General features: G+C 43.4%; 17 protein-coding genes across 17 annotated transcripts; 8 read left to right on the top strand and 9 right to left on the bottom strand. All coding sequences in view use genetic code 6, as the record gives it.

The window, feature by feature from the left end:
* Positions 1–550: 550 nt before the first annotated feature.
* On the top strand, positions 551–1282 carry SS50377_27911 (uncharacterized protein; the record flags this gene model as incomplete). The annotated part of the gene is made up of 1 exon (XM_067911690.1): positions 551–1282. One exon carries the CDS (start codon positions 551–553, stop codon positions 1280–1282), a length of 732 nt encoding a protein of 243 aa, XP_067760712.1.
* Positions 1283–1303: 21 nt separating this feature from the next.
* On the bottom strand, positions 1304–1960 carry SS50377_27910 (uncharacterized protein; the record flags this gene model as incomplete). Its single annotated transcript, XM_067911689.1, has 1 exon — positions 1304–1960. One exon carries the CDS (start codon positions 1958–1960, stop codon positions 1304–1306), a length of 657 nt encoding a protein of 218 aa, XP_067760711.1.
* A 15-nt stretch (positions 1961–1975) lies between these two features.
* SS50377_27909 (uncharacterized protein) lies at positions 1976–2428 on the top strand (the record flags this gene model as incomplete). Its single annotated transcript, XM_067911688.1, has 1 exon — positions 1976–2428. The coding sequence occupies one exon, from the start codon at positions 1976–1978 to the stop codon at positions 2426–2428; it is 453 nt and encodes a 150-aa protein (XP_067760710.1).
* Positions 2429–2445: 17 nt separating this feature from the next.
* SS50377_27908 (uncharacterized protein) lies at positions 2446–3237 on the bottom strand (the record flags this gene model as incomplete). Its single annotated transcript, XM_067911687.1, has 1 exon — positions 2446–3237. The coding sequence occupies one exon, from the start codon at positions 3235–3237 to the stop codon at positions 2446–2448; it is 792 nt and encodes a 263-aa protein (XP_067760709.1).
* Positions 3238–3391: 154 nt separating this feature from the next.
* Positions 3392–4465, top strand: SS50377_27907 (Glucokinase; the record flags this gene model as incomplete). The annotated part of the gene is made up of 1 exon (XM_067911686.1): positions 3392–4465. One exon carries the CDS (start codon positions 3392–3394, stop codon positions 4463–4465), a length of 1074 nt encoding a protein of 357 aa, XP_067760708.1.
* Positions 4466–5362: 897 nt separating this feature from the next.
* Positions 5363–6442, bottom strand: SS50377_27906 (Cysteine-rich membrane protein 2; the record flags this gene model as incomplete). Its single annotated transcript, XM_067911685.1, has 1 exon — positions 5363–6442. The coding sequence occupies one exon, from the start codon at positions 6440–6442 to the stop codon at positions 5363–5365; it is 1080 nt and encodes a 359-aa protein (XP_067760707.1).
* Positions 6443–7612: 1170 nt separating this feature from the next.
* SS50377_27905 (uncharacterized protein) lies at positions 7613–8056 on the bottom strand (the record flags this gene model as incomplete). Its single annotated transcript, XM_067911684.1, has 1 exon — positions 7613–8056. One exon carries the CDS (start codon positions 8054–8056, stop codon positions 7613–7615), a length of 444 nt encoding a protein of 147 aa, XP_067760706.1.
* Positions 8057–9235: 1179 nt separating this feature from the next.
* On the bottom strand, positions 9236–9850 carry SS50377_27904 (Myb-like DNA-binding domain-containing protein; the record flags this gene model as incomplete). Its single annotated transcript, XM_067911683.1, has 1 exon — positions 9236–9850. One exon carries the CDS (start codon positions 9848–9850, stop codon positions 9236–9238), a length of 615 nt encoding a protein of 204 aa, XP_067760705.1.
* A 264-nt stretch (positions 9851–10114) lies between these two features.
* SS50377_27903 (Peptidyl-prolyl cis-trans isomerase) lies at positions 10115–10588 on the top strand (the record flags this gene model as incomplete). Its single annotated transcript, XM_067911682.1, has 1 exon — positions 10115–10588. One exon carries the CDS (start codon positions 10115–10117, stop codon positions 10586–10588), a length of 474 nt encoding a protein of 157 aa, XP_067760704.1.
* A 48-nt stretch (positions 10589–10636) lies between these two features.
* Positions 10637–11569, top strand: SS50377_27902 (uncharacterized protein; the record flags this gene model as incomplete). Its single annotated transcript, XM_067911681.1, has 1 exon — positions 10637–11569. The coding sequence occupies one exon, from the start codon at positions 10637–10639 to the stop codon at positions 11567–11569; it is 933 nt and encodes a 310-aa protein (XP_067760703.1).
* A 24-nt stretch (positions 11570–11593) lies between these two features.
* On the bottom strand, positions 11594–11794 carry SS50377_27901 (uncharacterized protein; the record flags this gene model as incomplete). The annotated part of the gene is made up of 1 exon (XM_067911680.1): positions 11594–11794. One exon carries the CDS (start codon positions 11792–11794, stop codon positions 11594–11596), a length of 201 nt encoding a protein of 66 aa, XP_067760702.1.
* Positions 11795–12244: 450 nt separating this feature from the next.
* On the top strand, positions 12245–13348 carry SS50377_27900 (Palmitoyltransferase; the record flags this gene model as incomplete). Its single annotated transcript, XM_067911679.1, has 1 exon — positions 12245–13348. The coding sequence occupies one exon, from the start codon at positions 12245–12247 to the stop codon at positions 13346–13348; it is 1104 nt and encodes a 367-aa protein (XP_067760701.1).
* Positions 13349–13474: 126 nt separating this feature from the next.
* On the bottom strand, positions 13475–14911 carry SS50377_27899 (uncharacterized protein; the record flags this gene model as incomplete). The annotated part of the gene is made up of 1 exon (XM_067911678.1): positions 13475–14911. The coding sequence occupies one exon, from the start codon at positions 14909–14911 to the stop codon at positions 13475–13477; it is 1437 nt and encodes a 478-aa protein (XP_067760700.1).
* A 141-nt stretch (positions 14912–15052) lies between these two features.
* SS50377_27898 (uncharacterized protein) lies at positions 15053–18499 on the top strand (the record flags this gene model as incomplete). The annotated part of the gene is made up of 1 exon (XM_067911677.1): positions 15053–18499. One exon carries the CDS (start codon positions 15053–15055, stop codon positions 18497–18499), a length of 3447 nt encoding a protein of 1148 aa, XP_067760699.1.
* A 789-nt stretch (positions 18500–19288) lies between these two features.
* Positions 19289–20227, top strand: SS50377_27897 (Cysteine-rich membrane protein 1; the record flags this gene model as incomplete). Its single annotated transcript, XM_067911676.1, has 1 exon — positions 19289–20227. The coding sequence occupies one exon, from the start codon at positions 19289–19291 to the stop codon at positions 20225–20227; it is 939 nt and encodes a 312-aa protein (XP_067760698.1).
* Positions 20228–21161: 934 nt separating this feature from the next.
* SS50377_27896 (uncharacterized protein) lies at positions 21162–21962 on the bottom strand (the record flags this gene model as incomplete). The annotated part of the gene is made up of 1 exon (XM_067911675.1): positions 21162–21962. One exon carries the CDS (start codon positions 21960–21962, stop codon positions 21162–21164), a length of 801 nt encoding a protein of 266 aa, XP_067760697.1.
* Positions 21963–22626: 664 nt separating this feature from the next.
* On the bottom strand, positions 22627–23712 carry SS50377_27895 (Glucokinase; the record flags this gene model as incomplete). The annotated part of the gene is made up of 1 exon (XM_067911674.1): positions 22627–23712. One exon carries the CDS (start codon positions 23710–23712, stop codon positions 22627–22629), a length of 1086 nt encoding a protein of 361 aa, XP_067760696.1.
* Positions 23713–24468: the final 756 nt, after the last annotated feature.

Below are 24468 nucleotides of genomic sequence, written 5' to 3'. Positions count from 1 at the left end.
CGACCACTAAGAAGACGTACCAGCAGATCAGCGCGTACGCAGAGCTCATGGACCACCTTATTGGTTGTAGCTGTGCTTAAAAATAGTTTAATGTATTATATTTTATTTATACAATATTCAACATAAATAAGTTATTAGTCTTCTACTTTTAAAGCGTAGATTATATGTATAACCTAGACTAAATTATGACCTATTTAATAGATATTAAAATATATAAATCACGTTAATTCCTCAAACGATTCTAAATACCCAATGGTCACCATCTATTAGGTATAAAAATAATATATTTTCGTAAATCTTACTTATCTAATATTTTCTTCTATTATGTAATTATATATGGTTATAATAATTTTGTATAGTTTTAAATATTATTTAATAAATATTTATCAAAAGGAATTTACTAGATACTGTATACTTATTTAACAAGCAATACATTACTAGAATCTTGTAATTTAGTTTATACTAATATCGGTTTCGCAACCTTTGTTTTCAAAAATAATAAATATTTATAACACTTAAATATATTTTATTATCATCCACTCCCTACAAAATGGGTTGCTCTGCATCAAATAAGACTTCACCAGCGATGCAATCTGCACCATCAGCTATACCAGCCGCATCCTCTTCTCCATCTGCACAAGTACATCCTGACTGCCCAATGCCAGTAGGGTTTGTAGCTCCTAATTACGCTGAACTCTACCCCGTAGACTCGCAAATGCACTTTACAGGATCTCCTTGCCAGTAACGCGTTGTAAAGCTCCTCGTTCAGCTCTTTGAATGCAAATGCGAAATCAAAAATGCTGAGGGTGACTGCCAGAATAAACCTTGTTTCCAGGACCTGGATTTCACATCCGAATCGATGCCTGACATCATCCGCCATATAGGTCTTAAGTCTAAATGTCCCTGCATGCACGACAGGGAAGAGGCCTAGAAGAGCATGGTCTACAAGAATTTGACCATCGTCGAAGAGTTCAGGAAGAGCTTTTTCAAGTATGCGACTGCAGTTTTGGACAACAGTGAAGAGGCTGAGTCTTTGAAGGGTCCAGTAATGGCACAAATCGCTGAAATCGAGAGCGTTATCGGCTCCAACAACTACATTTGCGGCGCAGAAGTCTGCCTCGCTGATGTTTATCTTGCGAGCGTAACTAGCTTCGGATTCTAGCTCCTTTGGACTGAAGAAGAGGCAAAATCCGTGATGCCAAACTGTGTCAGAGAGTGCGCTCAAGTTTACGGCGATTTGGACATCGCCGAAGAATGCTGGGGAAAAATGACTTTTAAGTGATTGCAAATTTAAAATGATTTTTCACTCCATTATTCCAAAAATCTCATTTTCCGCCGCGTACAAAATATCATTAATTTGGTTGAGTGAAATGGACCGGATTACGACACCTTATTTTGTTAGCTCTTTGACGACTTGAAACTGGTCATTTATGAGCAAAACGTGATTTTGATCCGTCAAAATAGCAAGGAATTGACTGTTTGCGGTTACTTGTATTATTGGCCGAAACTCTGCGAGTAAACTCAATTTATTTTCTCTTAATTCAAACATATTACCTTATATATCAAATAATAGGTAATTGTTATTAAACTCTACAGCAAAGTTGATTGATGTGGATAGTGGCATGTGTTCGTCTTCAAAAACTAGGACGTTACCAAGGAAAATGTGTTTATTTGTGAGGGCTGTGATTTTTTGAGAGAAATCTTTTTTAGAGACAAAAAGCTGGGTTTGGACCGAAAATTCACCATAAAAACCAGATTCAGTAGCGATGTATAGCAGGTTCTCACTGAAAAGTAGCTGTGTTGGTTTTGAAGGTACAGCGATTGTGAATTTGAACTAGAAGTCGTCAAATATATAGATCATGTTTAAACAGGCGGCTGCAAATTAATTTTTGTACTAGTGAGCAGTGATAAGATGTGGTGTAGCAGGAAGTATAGCCTGTAGGGTTTGTAATGGAATCATTTTAAAATTTAAGGAATGAAAATAATATATATTATTATATTAAAATAATATGAATAGGATAAATTTCATATAATAATGTTCTAGACATAATTAGCGCAACCATAGCAGCAAGCCACAACACAGTTGCCATTATAGCAGCATGACGAAAAGATTTAGAAGGCCTATGCTTAGACGCTCGGCATGTCGTAATTTTCACAGAAAACTCTTGACGCCTGCATTTAAAAGTACCCCCAGATAATTCAGCTAGAAGCCCATGTGACCCACTGCATTTCTGAGATAAACCAACTTATGTCGTAGGCATAAATCGGATCAGCATCTAACGACGTCAAAATTGCCCAACTTCAAGCCCCGAACTCGCCGATTCAAGCGATTCAGCAGCGGGCCCAGGAGATTCAGGACGCTGTGACGCCAGACCGCGCCGCGGACGTTCTAAAAGCCTGCTGGAACACACTCCAGAGGCTCCAGTGAGGCGTTTTGTACTATATTCACTCCGCACTGGTCTCCTTGCTGCACACACCGACCGCGAGCGGCTCCAGGCGCGTCAGGGTGCTCACAAGCGGGAAATTCATATCGCTGTCCAACGCCCGCATCAGCGTATCGCTGTAACAGCTCTCGTCCTGGAACGGGTTCTGCTCCGGGAAAAGCTCGCTGATTTCGGCTATTTTGGCCAGCAGGGCCTTGAATTCGATAGTGCCCTTATGATGCAGCTGCTTCTTCGAGATCTGGAAGTTGCGTATGAACACGTTCTCGGTGGAGCCGAAATGTGCCTAAAACGCCTTCAGGAGCTCCTGGTACGTTATCGCGTACTGGTGCAGCACATCTGCGATCAGAAATAGCGCCAGAATCGGGTACAGCTGCACGATTTTCCAGTGGTGCATCACGTACTGGATCTGGACGTACTCCTCGCGCGAAATGGGCTTCGTGACGAAGCTGTAGCTGGTGCAGTAGCTCGCTCGGTCGCTGAAGGACTTGCAGCTGAAAACGTACTCAGCGAGCTCCTTCACGCGCACGTGAATGAACTTGGCCTGCACCACGTCCAGAAAGCGCTAATATCCCAGCTTCTGCGTGCCCGATAGCTTGTAGAACTCCTCGTTCACCTCTGGGGCCTTGAAAGGCTGGAACTGGACGGGGTGCTGATCGATTTGGAAGGACGTGAATGTGCGGGGGAGCGGGTGGCGCGCGGCGTTTTGCTGCTGGGACGCTATGTTTTTGGTTAAATACGCTGGAACGTGGTCTATAGAGTCGAAAAAAATTTTGGCGTCGATTCCACATCCCATATTTCAATTATTTCAATTAGTATATAATAATAGTAAAAATTGTGGTGGTTTATTTTATAATATTATATATATAATATAATTAAATAGATAATTTAAGTATACAAAGTATTTATGTATTTTGTATATAACTTATATTAAGGAGAATCAGATAAAAATGGGCTGTGTGAACTAATCGTAGATTATTATCGCTCATCCGCAATCGCAAAAGGGCTTGAATTCGCACATTTGTATTGTTGGCGATATAGGCGGAACAAATCTCAGATTAGCATTAATGAAAGATGGTAGCATCATATTTAGGGCTAACTATCTTACAGAAGATCACCCCACACTAGTTTCAGCCATAATTTCGTTTTTAAAATAGTATGGTATCAAGCATCTCACTTGTTGCTGCCTGGCATTAGCTGGACCTATTGAGGCTAATAAATGCGAAATGACGAATGAAAATACCAATTATATATACGACAGCCAATAATTTTCAAAATAACTCAACTGTCCAGTCAGTTTCATAAACGACTTCGCGGCCATCGGTTGCGGGATTCAGTCCCACTTCTGGGACCAGATTCAGAAGGAGCAGTTCTCGAGGTCCGCAGCGGCCTCGGACACCGCGGTCTATCTGGGGGCTGGCTCCGGGCTCGGGTTAGGGTTCATCGTGAACGGGATGGTCTACCCCACCGAGGGCGGCCATATGCGGTACTCGGCGGCGTCGGAGGTGGAGTTCGCGCTGGTCGCCTACCTGTGCCATGACCTCGGCACCAAGCACGTCTCCTTCGAGCGGTTGCTGTCTGGGGCCGGGATCGGTGCGCTGTACGACTTCTTTTCAGGCCGGCCGATCTCTGCGCTCGCGGCGTTCTGTGGGGTGGCATCCACCGACGCGCGGGAGGTGCGGGAGGTCCTGAAGGCGGACATGCGGCACAACCTGAAGGCCCGGTACATCTCGGAGCAGTCCCACTAGTGCGAGGTGGCCGCGCTCGTGATGCGCGCCTTCCTGACGGTGCTGGCCCGCTTCATCGCGGAGGTGGTGGCGCTGTTCGACCCCGCGCGCGTGATCATCTGCGGGGGCATCGTGGCGAAGAACACGCACCTGCTGGACGCGGCCATGGTGGGTGTGCTGACGGGGGCCTGCGCCGGCCGCGAGCTGACCCTGGTGAAGGACGAGGAGGTGAGCCTCTTCGGCTGCTTCGCGCACATCCAGCGGCTGGATGCGGGGGTTACGAAGGCTCCCCAATGAGCATCCCCGACTTCCTGCTGGCCTGCGGCGACAACGACGTGTGCGGCGTGCAGCGGCTCTGGCGCCTGCGCAAGACCCACGACGGCCGCTTTTCCGACGGCGCGCGCGTCTTCGAGGGCTTCTTCGGCATCCACTACGCCTGCGCTGGGAGCGCCCTGGGCACGCTCGCCGTGCTGCTAGCCAAGTGCTGCGGGCAGCTGGTGCAGCGGCCCTTCTTCTCGGCCCGCGTGACGCTGCGTGGGCGGCCCGTGCCGGAAGGGGCCGACTGCCTGGCGGTGAGCGTGTACGCGGACTTCCTCGACGGCGCGCGCTGCATCATGCGCTTCTACGACGCGGGCGGGATGCGCTACCCGTTCGGGCGGCAGCTGGGCGCGGTGTGCGGGGCGGTGGCCAATCAGACCAGCGCGGCCGTGCTGAGGTGGGCAGACGGCGAGCGCGAGGGGAGCCTGCTGGAGTGATTCGACTTGCGGACCAATCTGCGCTCCAGGGGCGCACTCACATATCCTCTCCCCGCGCCGGTCCCAAATAGTATACCCAGCGGAAGGCACTGCTCGGGCCGGAACCACCTCCTAGACATCTGCAGCATGATCAGCTTCATCCACCCAGTTCCCGTAAATCCTCCCGCCCGCGAAAGCAGGCATTGCCAGATGACGTTCCCTGGCACATGCCCGCAAAAGTAGAAATCTGGGCTGGTAGAAGACCTCTCGCAGATGCAAGGATGCTGAAATCGCACAGGACAGACCCCGCCATGCAGATCTTCAGCACATGTAAAACATAAGCACGCATCCGGCTGGTACCATATAGCCAAAAGTACAATCTGGCCAATTTAGAACTTTTCTCCATCCAAGCGCAGCGCATTTCCTCCCACCATACAAATTTATATAGAAAAAATAATGTTCAGTCCAAGGCCAAACTACCAGCTCTGGTGCTGGCATTGTTGATGGCTGCAGTTCTGTTCTTCCTCAACTCCCTCCAGGCGAGGACGCATATGGCGCCGAGGGCAACCACGGTGGCGATGGCGACACCGGCGATCACACCGCCGCTAACGGACGCCTGGAGGCAGACGTCATCGGAGGCGTAAAAGTCCAGCACGCATAACGAGCACTTCGTAGCAGACGTGCACTGCGTGCAGTTCTCCTTGCAGGGCACGCAGAACTTGCCAGACTTGAAGAACGCGACGTTGCAGACGTCGCACTATCCCTTGGCGCTGTCGTAGCTGGTGCAGTTCTCGCTCAGCTTCGTGCAGAAGTTCTCCGCGAGCTCGTAGCCGCCTTTGCAGGTTTTGCATTTGGAGCTGTCCGTGGCATCGCAAGTTTAGCAGTTCACGTTGTTCTTCTAGCAGGAGGCGTCGGACCCAGCGGCCACGCAGGAGCCACTATTGAGGTTGAAATTATCGTTGCAGGTTTCGCAGGTATTTGGGTCTCCAGCGGTGCAGGTTTTGCAGTTTTAGACCTTGCACTCAGCTGGGACGGGCACTGGGCAGGAGACACCAGACTCTGGCACGGAGTCATCGTTGCAGGTTTTGCAGATTTTCGGGTCGGTAGTGTCGCAGGTTTTGCAGTTAGTATCAGTTTTGCAGGCTTCATTTGCGATACAAACTTATTAGTAGAGTGTGAATGCGGCCTCGCAGGTTGCACAGGTAGTTGGGGTTGAGGAGTCGCATGTTTTGCAATTTTCAATCAGAGTAGACCCTGTCTTGCAGTCTTCGACTGCTGGGGCGCATACGTTATTTTCGAGCGTAGACGGTGCTTTGCACTTTCTGCATTCTCCAGCAGTACCGAAGCAGTCTTCGCAGTTTTTGGTGTCGGTGCAGTCAGAATTAGCGTTGCAGGATCCGTCTACGAGAATTATAAGGGCGCAGGAGTCTGCGCAGGCGTCTGTAGCGAGGGTATAACCTGGGTTGCAGGACGAACAAGTTCCAGATTGGGTATCATCTGAGCAGAGTAAGCAATTTGTTTTATCGGTATGGCAGGACATTTTGATTGAAATGAAATAATACTATTGCTGTGATTAGGATAAAATAATCCAATTATGGTAATAATTTTGAGGTAGTACATTTTATCTTTGATTTTAGTAGTAAATGTAAATCACAAATTTACACACTACTTTTAAGTAATTGCAGTAATAATACGTATTTGTTCGTAAATACTAAAAATTCATCTGTACAATTTTACGCTTTTTCTGAGTCTACTTACAGGAACTTAAAATAATATATAAAATATAACCTGGTTTACGAAAAAGATGGATTTATCAGGTAAGAAGCAAATACAATTTTAATAGTAATAGTAAATGAAATAATTTGGTTAAACTGGGTTTCAATTTATTCAGGGAGATATAGATGATAGGACATAAGTTAAATGTGATTTAGTTGCATTTTTCATCTAAATTTATAAGTTTCTCTTGAAGCAAATTTTGTAAAATAATATAAAGTATATTTAACTAGTCTATAAATATAATATACTTGATTTAGATATGAACTAATGGCAGATTACTATGTAGAAATAAAAATACCTACTCCCCATTAGTATTAGGTTCAACATAAAAATTGCTTCAACTTGAAGATACACTAAAATATTGCAGGTGTAACAATTTGATTTTAATAATATGAATTTGTTTATTTTTATATAAAATATTGGTAAAACCAAAGAGTAGACATCAATTATTAGTAAATGATTACTGCTAAGAAACTAATATCAAAATGCTCATAAAAATAAATCATCAGATAAGGTCATCTATTATTTCAAAACCTAAATCTCTTTTTGTGACTTTAGCACCTTTGAAAAGTTAGTATAGTATGAAACTAGCAAAAAATGCTGTAATAAGTAAATATCCAATCGAAAAGGCTATTTCGAATGTTGCAACAGTATTCTATTTTGGCATCATTTTGATAATATAACTATAAATTAATATATAACTATATGCACGTACTATTTATTTTTAAGTTATTAAAAATTTATTTTTATATATATTTTACAATATATAAGTTAGTAATATAACTTAAATATCAATATTAGCAATTAAATTTAATATATAAAAAGATCTAAATAGATTATACCTTTTTATAATATATAAGTAAAGTATATCTCACAGTTTAGTAATTAATAATAAAAATCAATCACATTCATCATACATACTTATTTCATATACTCAGCTACCTAAAAACCTTCCGACCTCCTTGTAATCATCACGAACTGAACTTGACATAAATTAGCATGCAAATCCACTATCTAGCATCCAATTTCCAACAAAATTATTTGCATACAGGCAGCAGTCTACAAGTCCTTTTCCATTTTTATAAATCATCTTATGTTCAACAATATACGAAATTATTAACTCCGCTCCTTCTTAAAAATCACCAAAAACACATATTTATAATGCATCCAATTTAGACTTTACTTGGTAACCAAAAAGTTGATATTTAGAACTAAAAAAATTAAATTTTGAAAGTTAATTTACTTAAGTGTTTAAAAGTAATTCTAAAATTTATATAGATTTGAAGGCGCAAGCATAATGTATAGGTAAGAAACCAGGATAAATACATGCTTATGAAAATTTACGCTTCTCATAGAATTTTAGTTATATTGTTGTCATTTTCTATAGTTGAAAATAATCATTTTACTTAATTGAATTTATTAGAGATATTTTTTATTTTTAGTTCATTTTAGATATAAGCTAATATAATTTGTAGTATAGTATATAATAACTATAATATTATTAAAAAAAATGTAATATTGACTACTATAAAAAACCAATGAGGTAAATTGTAGAGTCCTATGGTAATTTCTATTGCGATTAATAGTTTCTCTGTAGTAAAAATATTAAAATACATTCTTATTTTTCTAAAAAAATATAAGAAACGTACAGTTTAAACAGAGAGAATAAATTATATTAAATATATCAATATTATTATTCTAATTATATAATTAGTTTCTATGCAACACTAGATACGTGACTAATAAATATCATTAATGATTTAACAATGCATCACACAAAAATTTAATTATTCTGCATCTCGTTATTCAACTAGTCTAATATTAAAATAGTAACATTGCTAGCCTTATAAAATGAAAATAGCATGAAATTTTTAGAAGAATCTGAAAAATATACCATACAGAGTTCAAAACAAATTTGTTTAAATAAAATTAAAATATAAGATAGCAGTAGTTAAAAACATAGGAATATAATAATCGGGTTATTAGAAAAAAATCAACGAATAAAAAGCATACACTTTATAATAATACCAAAAAAAGGACTACATGGGTTACAAGCAAGATAATTTTATATAAACTACGATTACTTGTTAAATAAAATTTATGTTTTATTGTAAAATTTTGCTTATGTAGCTAAAATATCTATTCTAGTAAGAAAATAATAATATTTTGTTTTACAATATTATCAGTGCCTTCATAAATATTTATAGGATTTAATATCCTAACTATTTTAAGCTATTGATGGAAATATTAGCAATATCTATATAAAAATAGCTATTCTATTAAATATAGTCTAATTAATAATTAAAGAAAATTCCAAAATCTAATTTTTATTGAATTGATGTTTTTATACTAAAACTTAGATATGATGAGTTTAAGCTTATTAAATAAAGCTAGTTCCTATTTTAAGAAATACATAAAGTGATTATAGAGTTGATTACAGTCTATATAAGCATCAGCCAGTGCCAGTTTATTAATAGCTTAAATATACAGTAATAAGAAATGAAATCAAAAATGAATTATTAAATCTCAAAATAATAAATAGTGTATAGAATTAATATCAATTTTCACTTTTTTCACCAGGGCTCATTAATGGAGAGAACATCATATTACTTCTTTACTATAATGTATTTATCAGCTAACTAACAAAATCTTTATTATCAATATTATCATCGTCAATAACTATACTAGGTTCATTTGTTTATGGCAAAGAGTGATTTCTTGTCCAAGGAAGGGATGCTAATGCACCATTAAACTCTATTGATAAATTATTTGAACATGGTATATCGGAAATTATGGGAGGCTATACAAATTAAGGTATCTCTCGTAGTTTCTGTTAGTCCTAAATATAAGGTATATTTGGTATTGGTTAAATTTGAAAACTGGGTATTCCAGGTGGTACGGAAATACTTTGTTAAATATCTTAATAACTACTACTTTGCGGTTTACTTTACTATCTTTAGCGCTAAATTGAGCTTTCAAAGTTTACTTCTAGTTCTTCTTTAATTGATACATTCTGCTTAGATTTTGTTTTTTTATAATACTTATTTTTTATTGTTAGAGGTGTTAAATTTTGAAAATAATTCTATTGTATCTATTTCCAATCTAAGCCATAGATTTTTATAGCAGAATATAGTTTTTCAATCTCTTCGTCCGACCACTTATGATGATTCATTTATAAAAATTCCTACATACTTAAGATAATATAATAATATTACTAATTAAATTTTACCCTAATGCTTCGAAAAAATATTCCTAATATACGATATAAATAAGTAAACGATATTTAGTAAAAATAGTATTATTTATTATATGCTATTATTTATTCTTAGAATAAAACCAGTTTATCTAAATTCTAACAAATTTCACTGGGTTACATATGTTTTTCAAAATAATTTTTCAATATTATATAATCTCATATAATTTAGTAGAATAAAAAATGTTAGTAGCAATTTAGTTTTATACATTAAAATTTTCATGTGAATATAATAATAAACCACTAACTAATATAACATTTGCTACTTATGATAACTAATCAGTGTTATCTTATAATTTTCTATAGAATTCGGTTTTAAATTTCAATGATCTTTAAATTCACCGATATAAACCAAATTATATCTTAGAGTCAGGAGATTTTAAATGTGGAACTGGTTTCTGCTCGCATGGGGATTTATATTCAGAAAGTCCACTCACATCTCCGTTTAAATATTCCCTAGCAGCAACTGGTCTAGAATATCGAATAGGTAGTGGCTTTTATGTTCAATTAAGCAACAAAATTAAAAATTAAGGAAGTATTTTCGGCTATATGGTTAACGGAGACGAGGTAGCTCAAAAGCTTAAAAATATCTAAATAGACGGCGACAAAGTCATAGGAGACCTTAAATTAAAATTTTTATTTTATGAAGAAAAGTGATATTATATAATAATAATAATACTAATTAATTAATTATTTTACAATTAAATGACAATTTACTAGTACGATATTTAGTCGAAAAACCTTACAGAATTTCCATTAAGCACCTACAAATTAGATTTTGAATCCCGAAACCTTTTAGTAGTCTTCATTACGAAAAAACCATCCAAGTTCCTCAGCAAAAAGCTAGCCTCTCGCTCGATTTTTGCCCTAAAACGCCAGATTCAAGTATTCGACTCCCTAACGAACCCGTTTAAGCTCGTAAAGGTAACATCATTCTCGAAGGCCGTCTAACTCTCTCAGGACGAGCTTTTGCTCCGAATTGACGACCTATCGATAGCCCAAATTGCAGTCAGCGACGCTACGTTTGCGGACCTCGTTTCTTACATCCACACCCTCCTAAACTAGGGGTAGATGGACCCATTCTGTGTCAAAATCGACCGCCTGGGCTTCATTTTCGAGACGCAGCTCGTCGCACCCACGTCACTGCAGACGCAGATCCTAGTGCCGAACCTGCTCAACCTGGAGCACAGCAACAGCGCCAATCTAAGTGAGTCCTTCGATGGCGAGGGTGCTGATTTAGAGGCCCTGCGGGCGCTCTGCCTGACGAAGTTCCAGCGCAACACCTACCAGCGCATAGTGAACGACCACGTGCAGTGTGCCTCTACGGTCCAAATTGGCCCCTTTGAAGTGTTCTTCCAGCCAGGCTCCGGCGTGCGCATCCAGGTGCTGCGGCAGGGCAACAATTTCGGGCTTCAGGAGCGCCAGAAGTTCCGGATTTCGGGCGTGAGTGGGGACGACATCTACGCGTTCGTGCAGGGCTACCAGGCGGTCGAGGGCGACGCAGATGCTGGGAACGCATTTTTCGAGCGCCTCAGCGCATTTTTGATGCAGAACAGCGGCGACAGGCCGCAAAATACACGGCGTAGCATGGCGTTTGCGAGCAACCCGTTCGCGGAAATACGCGTTGGGCGTCAGTGACTAATTTCTCACTTGAAATCTGCATCAAATCCGGATCAGCTCTTCGACTGGAATGTCGAGTGTTAGCAGCGTCATGACCTCCTTGGTGTCGATGAGGTGCAGCTCGAATGACTCGGATGCGTTGTAGCACTGTCCTACCCGCAGAAACGATCGCATGCCATAGCTTTTGTTCATCAGTTTTGTAAACTTGCCTTTCTTCATCAATAGCGATTTAATGGGTCTCATTCTGGGAAGTTGAATGCAGGATAATATAAAGATACCTGGATATGCTCCTGATCAGATAACTTCTCTATGAAATAATATTGAGTAGTAATAGATTATAATACATTTTCGATGATGAATATCTACAGTTGAACTTTTTTGAATGCTGATCATTTAATTTATTGCTATAATTATATATTATAAGATCATTTGGCTAGAAGTTATGTGGTCTATTTTAAAAATGTCTACACAGAAATAATATAATATATAAGATTAATAGGATACCTAACTAGATATAAAATTTAGTATAAAATGTAAATTTAATCATTTAAATTATATAAATATAAAATTATTTCTATTTATAGACTAAAAATACAATGTGTTAAAAATGATTTATTCTTGAAATGAAAAATTTCACCAACTAAAATATTAGTATTTATATATTATAAATTGATATATTAATTTTGATTTAAAATGAAAGGGTATAAAATTATTATTCTTTCGTTTGCTGCCTTAATTTTATCTAAAATAATAATAAGCATACTAAGATAGAAGGCCAAGTCTACATATCCAATTTATATTAAGTGCTTTATAAATTTTAAACTTAAGTAAATTATCCCTCCATTTTTCTTACTTGTATACCTTATTTCTACTACAGTGACGATTGTTAATACAACGAAATATTCTCCGTAATGTGTTGGTTTTTGTCAATAGTTCGTTGCTTCTGTTCCTTTTGATAAGCAACGCTAACCATCACCTGTTATTTTAAGATCACCGTTAATTTCTGCAATATCTTTAATATTATTTACATCGATTTTAATTAATTTCTATAAATTAATAATATCAAAACCTTCATTTATGCCTAAATAGGATAATGTATCAATTCACTCTGGGGCATGCGAGATTTGCTAATTAAATGGTTATCCTCATGTTTATCACGGCTCATATGGTTGTGTTTATTAATACGACCATACTTGTCCTTGGGTAGCGTCTGACATTGGTAACAGCAATAAAATACCATTTTTTATTATTGTATTGTCATTATTTTTATTATCTGGAATAACCATGATTTTCTATTCTACGTGTGCCATAGCTACCTTTTAGTGGCATTTTTAAACATTTCCGTCACATGATATGGCTATTATTGAAAAATTTACATACAAATCTAGCGCAATTATTCTTTACGCAGTTGGAAACATAGATAATGTTTTATAGCTTGTTATGCAATTTATGGTATTTGTGCCAGCATTGGTATAAATCATTTAACAACTTTACACAATGAGGCACCCAATGTGTTTTTCTTCTTATAGTTACGTCAAAAACATGCGCAAACGCGTTAAAAAAGGTACGATAATAGTTGGGAGAAACAATGATTTAGTTTATTTTGTTGCAAAAGGCAAAAAAGAGTAAATAACTGATCTAGACGGGAATATCATTGTTGATGGTAAAAGGCTGGCGGTCAAATATGAAAATAGAGAAAATAGCCTAATTTGGCTTGGGAAGGAGCTTCAGAAAGGGAGCATTGTAGATACGTTTAAATCCATACTAAGCGGCCAGTAAATCACCTAGAAGTGGTGACGCATAATTCTGACTTAAATTTTTCGTTTATTTCGCAGCATTTTATGCAAACTTTGCAGCCAGATTTCGCATAATAATTAGTACTCTAGAACCGATAACTATCAGCAAATTTGCGAACCCGCGAAATCATAACGCCTCACTCTCCCGCTCAAGCAGCCTTTCGCCGTCGAACCAGGCTCTCACGCTACCCTCGAGCAGAATCGCATCCTCGCCGCTCCCCTGGCAGCCGATATATTCAAGCTTGCTCTGCATGCAGAAGTTGCCGTCCGCGCCGCTGAATCCCACAAATACGTCGTTCATGCCCAGGTAGTCCACGAGTTCTTCGTCGTCCACCGCGAAGCTGGTGAGGAACTTGCTGACCAGCCCGTCAATCACGCTCTTCACGCCGTTTTCGGCGTCTGTGGTCTGGAAAATGTGCTGCTGCTGCCTCACGTAGAGCACCAGGTTCACCGCGTACGCGCTGATCTGCTGGTACTTCTTCTTCGTCGCTGGGTCGAAGAAGCGCAGGTTCTGGAACTCGGGTGTGAAGAGCGCGAGCGTGAACCTGCGCCTGGCGAGCGTGATGAAGTGCGCCCCGGCCTTGGCGGCCACGATTGCGTTGAGCGTGGGGACGACGTGCTGGGGCGGCGCGTCGAACAGCTCGATCCCGCTCAGCGAGAAGTTGTAGAGCGCCGGGTCGTACAGCGCCGCGAGGAGGCGCGCGTGGTCGACGGCGCAGCGGGTGAGTCCCAGGAACTGGTAGGACTGGGCCTGGGCCTGCTGCAGCTCGCGCTGGAGGGCCTGCTGGTCCAGCGTGCAGTCGGTGAAGCGGAGCGACATCCGGTTGAAGTAGCCCATGAAGGCGAGCGAGTCCAGCATCTGGGGGCCGATGGCCATGCGCTCGAAGGACAGGTGGATCTGCCTCTCGTTCTGCGTGAAGTGGAGCACGTTCTGCAGCGTGTTGCCGGGGAACTGGCAGTCGATGATGCGCAGGCTGCCCACGTCGGCGCACTCGGCCAGGGCGAGGCCGATGGCGAGCGAGGAGGGCAGGTCCATGATCGCGGAGTGGATGGTCACGCTGGTGGTCTGGCCCTGGGGCTTCAGCAGCAGGTTTGCGAAGCAGGGCAGGAAGGCGAGGTTGAAGGCCGCGCAGACCTGCTGGTAGCAGTCGAAGAAGAGCTTCTGCTTGGACAGCTTCTCGGGGGCGAGGGCAATGGGGAACTTGGCCTGCGAGGCGCCGAAGTTCGCGACGTTCAGCGCCGTGGAGTAGAAGGGCGGCTGCACCGGCTGGGCGCTTTTGGGGGGCATTTTGCTAATTGCGGAATGGCGGGGGTGCGCCAATCCATATATTACGGCAAAAATATTTTGCGAGCTGGCAGCAATGCGCCCTGGTATCCTGCCCAGCGAGCCTGCGGTGGGCAGCCCGGGTGGCTCTCTGCAGACCACTGGGGGCGTGCACGGGTTCCTAAAAATATTACCCTCGCTGCACTCCTGCCCTATGGCCGTGCGCGGCCTGACCTTCTGGCCAGGGGATAAATACCTGGGCTGAAGTCCGCCTGGGCCTAGGCGTGAGACAAGAGGCATCTGGAGGTCGCGTGACGAAACCGAACATACCTGGGTATTGTATTAATGTAACAGCAACTCCCTCCTTATTCGCCCTTATTGAACATGTGCTGCAATTGTATCATAATATCATCCCGTCATATAATCCATTTCACCTTAAAAATGATGATCTAGAGCATTGAAGAGCAAACCAGACTTGTCGACGCCATCCTGGCATCCGATTCTGTCCCGATAGACATCGACCTCGCTAGACTCTTCAGGTCCATCAGGACGCACAAGAACATAGAAGCCCTCAGGAAGCTCCTCTGTCACCCAGTGTATAACATCTACAAGCGCGCCAACACGCTTGCCAAGGTGTTCAAGACACAGTTTGCTGGTGAGCTGGCAGCTGCCACCAGGCCACCAGTGCTGTTTGCCCAGGCCATGGACCAAGGGGAGTTCGCGAAGGCCTACGACCTTTTCAGCCAGAATGACTTTAGCAAACTGGTCATAGGAAAGGCACCGAGAAACAAATCCCAGCTGGTTGGCGACGTCATCTTCCAGCTGTTCCAGGCGGACGCGAAGGTCTTCCGCGCAGAGGCCGAGTTGGCAGCCTCTGGCGCCACCACTAGCCACGAGAATGCCACGCGCATGGTAAATTACTTCAAGTTCCTCACGAGTAACTCCAAGCATATCCAGCTCGCGCGCTTCACCGCCGTGTACGACAGCGTCAAGCTCGAGCACGAGTGGCTGGTCGACATGAAGGTCCCCAGCAAAAAGATAGTTGAGACCTTCAAGATGCTGCAGGCCGGGAAGCTAGCCAGGTATACCTATGACGCGGACGATACCATCTACGCCAAGCTGTACAAGCTAGATATTCTGAATGAGTTCTCCATAGTTGAATCGGGGGACGTTGGCCACAATATCAAAAAGTTTCTGTGCCGCGTGGACCTGCTGGATCACTATAGCCCGGACTAGATTGAATATCTGCATGATGACTAGCGCCACTACATCGCCGCCAAGAAGTACGGCTGCGACCAGGCAGCCCGCATGGTATACTTCCAGTCTCTCAGTGGCCAAAGCAGCGACATCACTCTTGATCCCCACGCGCTTCGCCAGCTCAGAGCCCGGATGACCGGAGAGCCCAAGGCCAGCCTGCAAACCGTAATGGACGCCCTGCTGTTCCCCGGGAGCGCGGAGAAGCTGGAGCAGGTGCCACTCATCTAGGAGAAGGCGGAGCACGTGGTGGAGTACGCGCTCTTCAACAAGAAGTCCCGCTTCTTCAACTCGGACCAGCGCTACTCCGCCGTCACCGCCTATCTCGCGGCCGGATACATCCATAAGGACCTCAACCTCCTCTCCCGGGCCGCCCGCTACTTCATGCTTGCGGTCCAGCAGACCTCGGTCGCCCAGGAGAAGCTGCTGCTGCTCCAGGCCGCGCCGCTTTCCAAGGTCGTGTGCCTATTCGTGGCCCTTTGCGCGGAACTGAAGCAGGCCTTAGCCCCCCACCTCCAGAGGCTGGTGGGCCCACTTTCCGCCCTCTACCGCGCCACCGCGGATGCGAAGCCACTCGTCACAGGTCTTCCCAGCACCATATTTGAGCTTCTCATTACCTTCCACTCCGTCAACGATATTCCCGCGGAGATGTCCCTGTAGGTGTGTGAGTTCCTTCGCGCCCTCCAGTAATAGATAGTCGGGCTCTAGTATTCGCACGCTAAGGTATCAGCCACCGTCCCCGCCCTAATCTCCGACCAGCTAAAATTTGACCAAGCGCACGTTTCTATCACCGAGAATGGCGTTACTGCCATATTCTCGCTCGCCCAATATGCCCGCCGCTCAACCAAGGCCCAGCTGCAAGATGCTATCATACAGCGCATTGACGCGTCCGCAAATTACCAGCACACCTTCTTTTCCTGGGTGATGGATGTCGTGGACCTCCTTGGGAAAAAGATGCTCGACATACAGCTTATTAAGCAGAAAACCGACGCCCAAACTCTTGATGCCACCCTCATCCGAAAGCTCTTGGCAACTATCACTATAAGCCCCGTCATAGGATTCTAAGCATCAGAAGATAAGCGCGTCCGGGATCTTGAGCAAAAGCTGGCCAGAAAGAGTTACATGCCAGCCCAGATATACCAGCAGTACGTCAGCAACGCATTTGCCTCAAGGATCAACTTTGACGTGGTCACAAGCGAACCAGCTACCATGACGTGCGTTAAAATCAACGTGGACATGATCCAGCGTCTCGTTGACAGGTTTGTCCAGATGGTGGGGATGTACGATACCAGCAGGGTCGACCTTCCGATCCAAGGCATGCTGAACTTCCATACACTCGCGGTGCGTCTTCTTACTATCTCGGGCCGCATGTATGAGACAGGTATAGCCTCGCACACTCAGCTCCTTGCCGTAGTTACCTAGCAGGCGAAGTCTCTGCAGAAGCTGGTGCCGGTCAAGCTCGACTGCCAGGAACACTACCAGGCCTTCTACGAGCAGTTATTCTCCAAGAAGGCTATTAAGACCGAGTTAAACATTCTGCCTTTCCTCAAGCAGATTCAGGTCACGGCCAACATGACGACCGCATCCAACTCTCTGGCCCTGCTCCACGCCATGATGAACTTCTTCCAGTTCACGTCCATGGCGGTCCATGTCTCCTAGCGCATGTCCAACCAGCTCCGCGTCGACCCAAAGGCAGACATTACGATCCTCTTTGAGCAGCCCATGCCGATGTCCGTGCTGAAGGCACTTATCAAGGTGTTCTTCTCACAGAAAAATGTATCCAGCGCGTACATCTCCAAGCTCTACATCAGATCCTCCACCGATGCCAAGCAGTTCATCCTGCTTCATTTCTACGAGAAGGCCATGGTCGAGCCCCAGTACGAGCAGATTTTCCTGGACCTCCTGAAGAACAACTGCCAGAAGTCAGCCGACGCGATGCTGCTCTTCTTTGGCAAGGTCTACAACAACGAGAACCTAAACTTCAACCTCAGGGTGTTCGATGCCATGGCCGAGCTGCAGAAGGCCCCCACGCCGTACCTGCTCAACTACGCTGGCTGCCTTGGGCGGAAGCTCGCCATCAGCGACCAGGCCGCCTTCGACCTGTTCTGCCAGTTTTCGCAGGACGACAAGCAGGCCCCGCATTCGGTCGACTACCTGCTCCAGCTCGAGAACAGCGGCGAGCTCATCATGCGGGAATTTGCCAGGATCTCTTACAAGCATGCCTGCGGTCCCGCGTAAAGCAGGGTCGTCTACAGCGCCATCTACCAAACGCTCAGCCAGCCGCTGCAGACGCTCTTCAACGCAGAAATGTACGCGAAGAACGCGGCCAAGCTGCTCTTCGCGATCTTGGAGTACCTGACGGCGAGCAGATGCAGTCATTTCCCCTTCTGCTCCAGCATCCCGCTCAGTACGTTCACCCCGAGCCAGCTTGAGGCCTATGCCGTGTTCAGCGTATTCTTCTCTCTGGTTACCCCGGACGGACTCAGCCTCGCGCAGCTGAACCTCGCCGGCACCAGCCAGTACTGCCAGCTCTACTACCAGATCCAGTGCAAAGTGGACGTCACCGACGAGCAGATGGCGGGCCTTAGCCACTTGGAAAGAGTGCAGCTCGTGGGAATCCAGTCCAGGAAGTGATGATCATTTATGCACTTATCTAGGCAGGGCGGGCTTAGCTACACTCTGCGCCCTCGAAATTGTCAAATTAGCATCGCTGGTAGTTTGGAGTGCAAGCAATCGCGAATGCGCGCATTGGTGAAATAGACGCGCAAAGCTTGCGGTTTCATCTGCAAATAAACCCATTTAGTGCAGTATTACATAGCTAATTTTAACTATAATGCCAAGTTCTGGTTATCATGAATGGACTATAATAATAGAACTCCATTCATAATGAGTTCATGTAATAATGACTTTATTACAGTAATTACAATATAAGTTATACTCGTTTTATTGATACTTGAAGAAAAAATGATCTCATTTGTGGTCAATGACATAACACGCTAAGCAAATTCTCCCCTTAGCTACTGGTTTTCGGACTGTTATATTAGCATTGGGTTACACTAAAAATTAGCTGAAGTACACCACACCTGTAGCGAAACTAATGCAATATTCTGATAGTTTCTTCTACTAAACTTAGCATTATTATATATTACCAATCATTACATTTTCAAGTATACAACTTACACTACTTTTTATTTTCTTATTATTAATTATCACCAGATATAAAATATAAAGACAGTTCTCATTCTTAATTTACCTTGGTGGTAAACTGAATACCGAATTAATCTTTAAATCAGCCCCAGTTTCTTAACATTCTATATTACCAGCAATCACCATATTTCATCACAGTTCCCAATCTATCATTTTAACATTATGATCCCACATCCATAATTATATTATACCCATCACATTCCACTATTAACTAAAATGGCGTCAGCAACTAACACATGCTCCAACTCCTTCAACAAGTGCGTCGGCACCAGCTTCTGCCCGAGTAACGTGGGATAAGTCACAGTTTCCTGCATCGCCTGCAAAGAAAACTGCGCCTCCTGCTCGGGCGATTCTGCAAACACAGCGACCTGCGAGGGGTGTAATCCTGGGTACTACCTCAGCAGCGACGGAAGCTGCGCCAGGTGCGATCAGTCCTGTAGCACCTGCACAGGATCCGAGAGCTCTCAGTGCAAAAGCTGCGACGACGGTAAAAAGCTATCAGGAACCTTCTGCTTCGCCTGTACCGATGGCCAGACAGATGCCTGCAAATGTGGAGATTCGCTCAACTGCATGACCTGCAGCAGCTCAGAGACACGGAAATGCGCGCTGTGCCTCATTCCATTTGCAATCGACGCGGCCGGAAGCTGCACGGGTTGCGTGGACGGCTATTTTAAGGAGAACTCGCAGTGCAAAAAGTGTTAGTCGTCTTGCAAGACCTGCTCCAAAGGTAGCGGGATCTGCAATACATGCAAGTTTCCACAGACGATCACGATTCACCACGGCTGCTAAAATTAGTGCAAAGTTGTGGAGAAAGAGGGAGAAGCGTGCGTGAGAGGCTCAGCTAGGGCGTGTGGCAGTGAGGAGTAGATTACCAGCTGCAAGTGCGGGAATGTGATTAACTGCCTTACATGTTCGGATAACAAGAAGAGTTGCGGTTCCTGCCTGCCTGGCTTCAAGCTCAAGGGTGATACATGTTCGGATTGCACCGATGAAGCTGAAAAAATCGGATTTTTATGCTTTTTACCTGCACCGGATAACCCAGGTAGCAACCTTTCTGGTGGAGCTGTTACTGGCATCGTAATTGGTGTTTTAGCCCTAGTTGGTGCAATTGGCGGTGGAGTAGCATTTTATTTCATTAAGAAGAGTAAAAGGTGATCTTTTATTTAAAATAGCGAATTAACTATATAATTTTTTTCTATATTCGAATTTATCTGAGTTAGTGTAATAATGTTAAGATTCATATAAAAATTAGTTAATAATTTTGTATAAATTGATCAAACTGTAATTTGTTCTATTCTTTCAAGCTATGGTTGGATTATAAAAAATAATGAAGATTTAATTTTTATATTATAAAAATATAAGTTGAATTTATTAAAGATTGATAATACAACCAGTGCTCGGTAATTCTTTCAAAAATTTAATAAATGAGACTAGCAGGATTCTGTTAACTAATTAGATTTCTTATTAAACTATTTAATATAAATTTAATATAGAAACTATATATTATTAGCATTAAAAATAAAAATTTATTACGTAACGAATTTTATCAGGCAATTATGAATATTAGAGATATATTTAATAGCTAATTCATCTGTATATTATATAATTATACATTATTGGTGATATAGTTTAGATAGAAAATTTAGTAACATAAATATACCTTGGTTGAAAATGTATCTACTTTTCGTAAATATTTTTGTGATTAGTTTTCTTATTAGTTATTTTCTAACAATGAAAATTTAGTTAATGTATTTTACTCAATAGCAATAGGAAGATATCTAAAATTTTAAGTATTTATATAATTAAATAAGAGAATGATATTTTATTTTTTAACATAAATCTGATAAAACAAGTAATATAATTAGGGTAAATTCATAAGATTATTTACTATACAGAAAATATACATATGTATAAGTAATTTTCAATTTTACCTTAATATTCAGTTTTAATTTTAGGATTTCCATCTTTAATATTATTTATTGTTATTAATAATTTTTAATATAAAATATCTATACAAACTTTTATTTTAGTAATAATAATTATATTACTAATGATAAATAACTAAATAATAATATGATAAAAATCATGTTCAGTCCAACGCCAAGCTGCCCGGTCTGGTACCCGCTGAGTGCAAGGTCGAAAATTGCAAAACCTGCAACGATAATTTCAACCTCAATAGTGGCGCCTGCGTGGCCGCTGGGTCCGACGCCTCCTGCCAGAAGAACAACGTGAACTGCTAAACTTGCGATGCCACGGACAGCTCCAAATGCGCAGCCTGCAAAGGCGGCTACGAGCTCGCGGAGAACTTCTGCACGAAGCTGAGCGAGAACTGCACCAGCTACGACAGCGCCAAGGGATAGTGCGACGTCTGCAACGTCGCGTTCTTCAAGTCTGGCAAGTTCTGCGTGCCCTGCAAGGAGAACTGCACGCAGTGCACGTCTGCTACGAAGTGCTCGTTATGCGTGCTGGACTTTTACGCCTCCGATGACGTCTGCCTCCAGGCGTCCGTTAGCGGCGGTGTGATCGCCGGTGTCGCCATCGCCACCGTGGTTGCCCTCGGCGCCATATGCGTCCTCGCCTGGAGGGAGTTGAGGAAGAACAGAACTGCAGCCATCAACAATGCCAGCACCAGAGCTGGTAGTTTGGCCTTGGACTGAACATTATTTTTTCTATATAAATTTGTATGGTGGGAGGAAATGCGCTGCGCTTGGATGGAGAAAAGTTCTAAATTGGCCAGATTGTACTTTTGGCTATATGGTACCAGCCGGATGCGTGCTTATGTTTTACATGTGCTGAAGATCTGCATGGCGGGGTCTGTCCTGTGCGATTTCAGCATCCTTGCATCTGCGAGAGGTCTTCTACCAGCCCAGATTTCTACTTTTGCGGGCATGTGCCAGGGAACGTCATCTGGCAATGCCTGCTTTCGCGGGCGGGAGGATTTACGGGAACTGGGTGGATGAAGCTGATCATGCTGCAGATGTCTAGGAGGTGGTTCCGGCCCGAGCAGTGCCTTCCGCTGGGTATACTATTTGGGACCGGCGCGGGGAGAGGATATGTGAGTGCGCCCCTGGAGCGCAGATTGGTCCGCAAGTCGAATCACTCCAGCAGGCTCCCCTCGCGCTCGCCGTCTGCCCACCTCAGCACGGCCGCGCTGGTCTGATTGGCTACCGCCCCGCACACCGCGCCCAGCTGCCGTCCGAAGGGGTAGCGCATCCCGCCCGCGTCGTAGAAGCGCATGATGCAGCGCGCGCCGTCGAGGAAGTCCGCGTACACGCTCACCGCCAGGCAGTCGGCCCCCTCCGGCACGGGCCGCCCACGCAGCGTCACGCGGGCCGAGAAGAAGGGCCGCTGCACCAGCTGCCCGCAGCACTTGGCTAGCAGCACGGCGAGCGTGCCCAGGGCGCTCCCAGCGCAGGCGTAGTGGATGCCGAAGAAGCCCTCGAAGACGCGCGCGCCGTCGGAAAAGCGGCCGTCGTGGGTCTTGCGGAGGCGCCAGAGCCGCTGCACGCCGCACACGTCGTTGTCGCCGCAGGCCAGCAGGAAGTCGGGGATGCTCATTGGGGAGCCTTCGTAACCCCCGCATCCAGCCGCTGGATGTGCGCGAAGCAGCCGAAGAGGCTCACCTCCTCGTCCTTCACCAGGGTCAGCTCGCGGCCGGCGCAGGCCCCCGTCAGCACACCCACCATGGCCGCGTCCAGCAGGTGCGTGTTCTTCGCCACGATGCCCCCGCAGATGATCACGCGCGCGGGGTCGAACAGCGCCACCACCTCCGCGATGAAGCGGGCCAGCACCGTCAGGAAGGCGCGCATCACGAGCGCGGCCACCTCGCACGAGTGGGACTGCTCCGAGATGTACCGGGCCTTCAGGTTGTGCCGCATGTCCGCCTTCAGGACCTCCCGCACCTCCCGCGCGTCGGTGGATTCCACCCCACAGAACGCCGCGAGCGCAGAGATCGGCCGGCCTGAAAAGAAGTCGTACAGCGCACCGATCCCGGCCCCAGACAGCAACCGCTCGAAGGAGACGTGCTTGGTGCCGAGGTCATGGCACAGGTAGGCGACCAGCGCGAACTCCACCTCCGACGCCGCCGAGTACCGCATATGGCCGCCCTCGGTGGGGTAGACCATCCCGTTCACGATGAACCCCAACCCGAGCCCGGAGCCAGCCCCCAGATAGACCGCGGTGTCCGAGGCCGCTGCGGACCTCGAGAACTGCTCCTTCTGAATCTGGTCCCAGAAGTGGGACTGAATCCCGCAACCGATGGCCGCGAAGTCGTTTATGAAACTGACTGGACAGTTAAGTTCGACTGAGAAATCTTAACAGTCATATACATAATTCGTATGCTCGTTGGTCATCTCGCATGTACCATCTTCAACTAATCCAGCTAGAGCCAAGCAACAATAATTAACTTTATTAATATCGTATTTTTTCATAAATTTTAAAAGTGCTGTAACAATTGTAGGATGTTCGTCAATTAAATATCTTCCTTTAGCCATAATGTTTTAGTTTTTCACAAATGCTAATCTGATCTTTGCTCCTTCTATTTCTCCAACTAGATAATATTTATCTTTGTCAGAACATGAATATGCTAGTGCTTACTTGTCTACTATATTCATAACTGTCTCAGGTGATGCGCAACCCATTTATAAATAAATAAAAGTTATAATATATATATGTAATACTACTTTTAATAATAGAATATTAGTTAGTATAAAAAATAAAATCAATATATGAAAATATTATAAATAAAATAGTATGTATGATTATTAGTTATGAAATTAGACTAAACTAATATATTATCTAATATTATATGCAAATAGCAATTAATGATTTCCAAATCAAATTTTAATTTATACATATATTGATAAAGTTGATGGGTTTAAGTTAGTTTTTCGTTTAATGAGTACATGTAAATTTTAAATTCTCAAATTATCGCTTTATGGAATAAGGGAATTTTTTAATTGTTATATTGCTTTCAAAAAACTAATATATTAGTTTGTTTCTAACTATACTTAGTTGTAGAAATCATTTTACTTTATTATCTAATTGTCATCGTTAGTTGTTAAAGTTAATTAATAATATATAATGAATAACTGGATTAAAAGTCTTTGTCAACACTAGAATAACATTTGATAACTCACATCATTTTACTTTTAATTATATTTAATTTATCACCTTATATTCATACCACTAACTTATATTGAACATAAAATATAAATTATTGATATTTATTATTTGATATTAAATTAATGTTATAAATTGTATATTATTGTAATTACAACTAATTGAACTAAACTATTTGATAAAATAAGATATTTTGATAGGTTCAATGATGTTGGGGGAAAATTAACTTACAGTAATAATTTATATATATTATATTTTTCATTGATTAATATCGT

Source organism: Spironucleus salmonicida, chromosome 8, assembly GCF_000497125.1.
Source record: "Spironucleus salmonicida strain ATCC 50377 chromosome 8, whole genome shotgun sequence".
Lineage (NCBI taxonomy): Eukaryota > Fornicata > Diplomonadida > Hexamitidae > Spironucleus > Spironucleus salmonicida.
The sequence above is the reverse complement of the archived record's forward strand: the minus strand, read 5'-3'. Positions and strand labels throughout refer to the sequence as shown.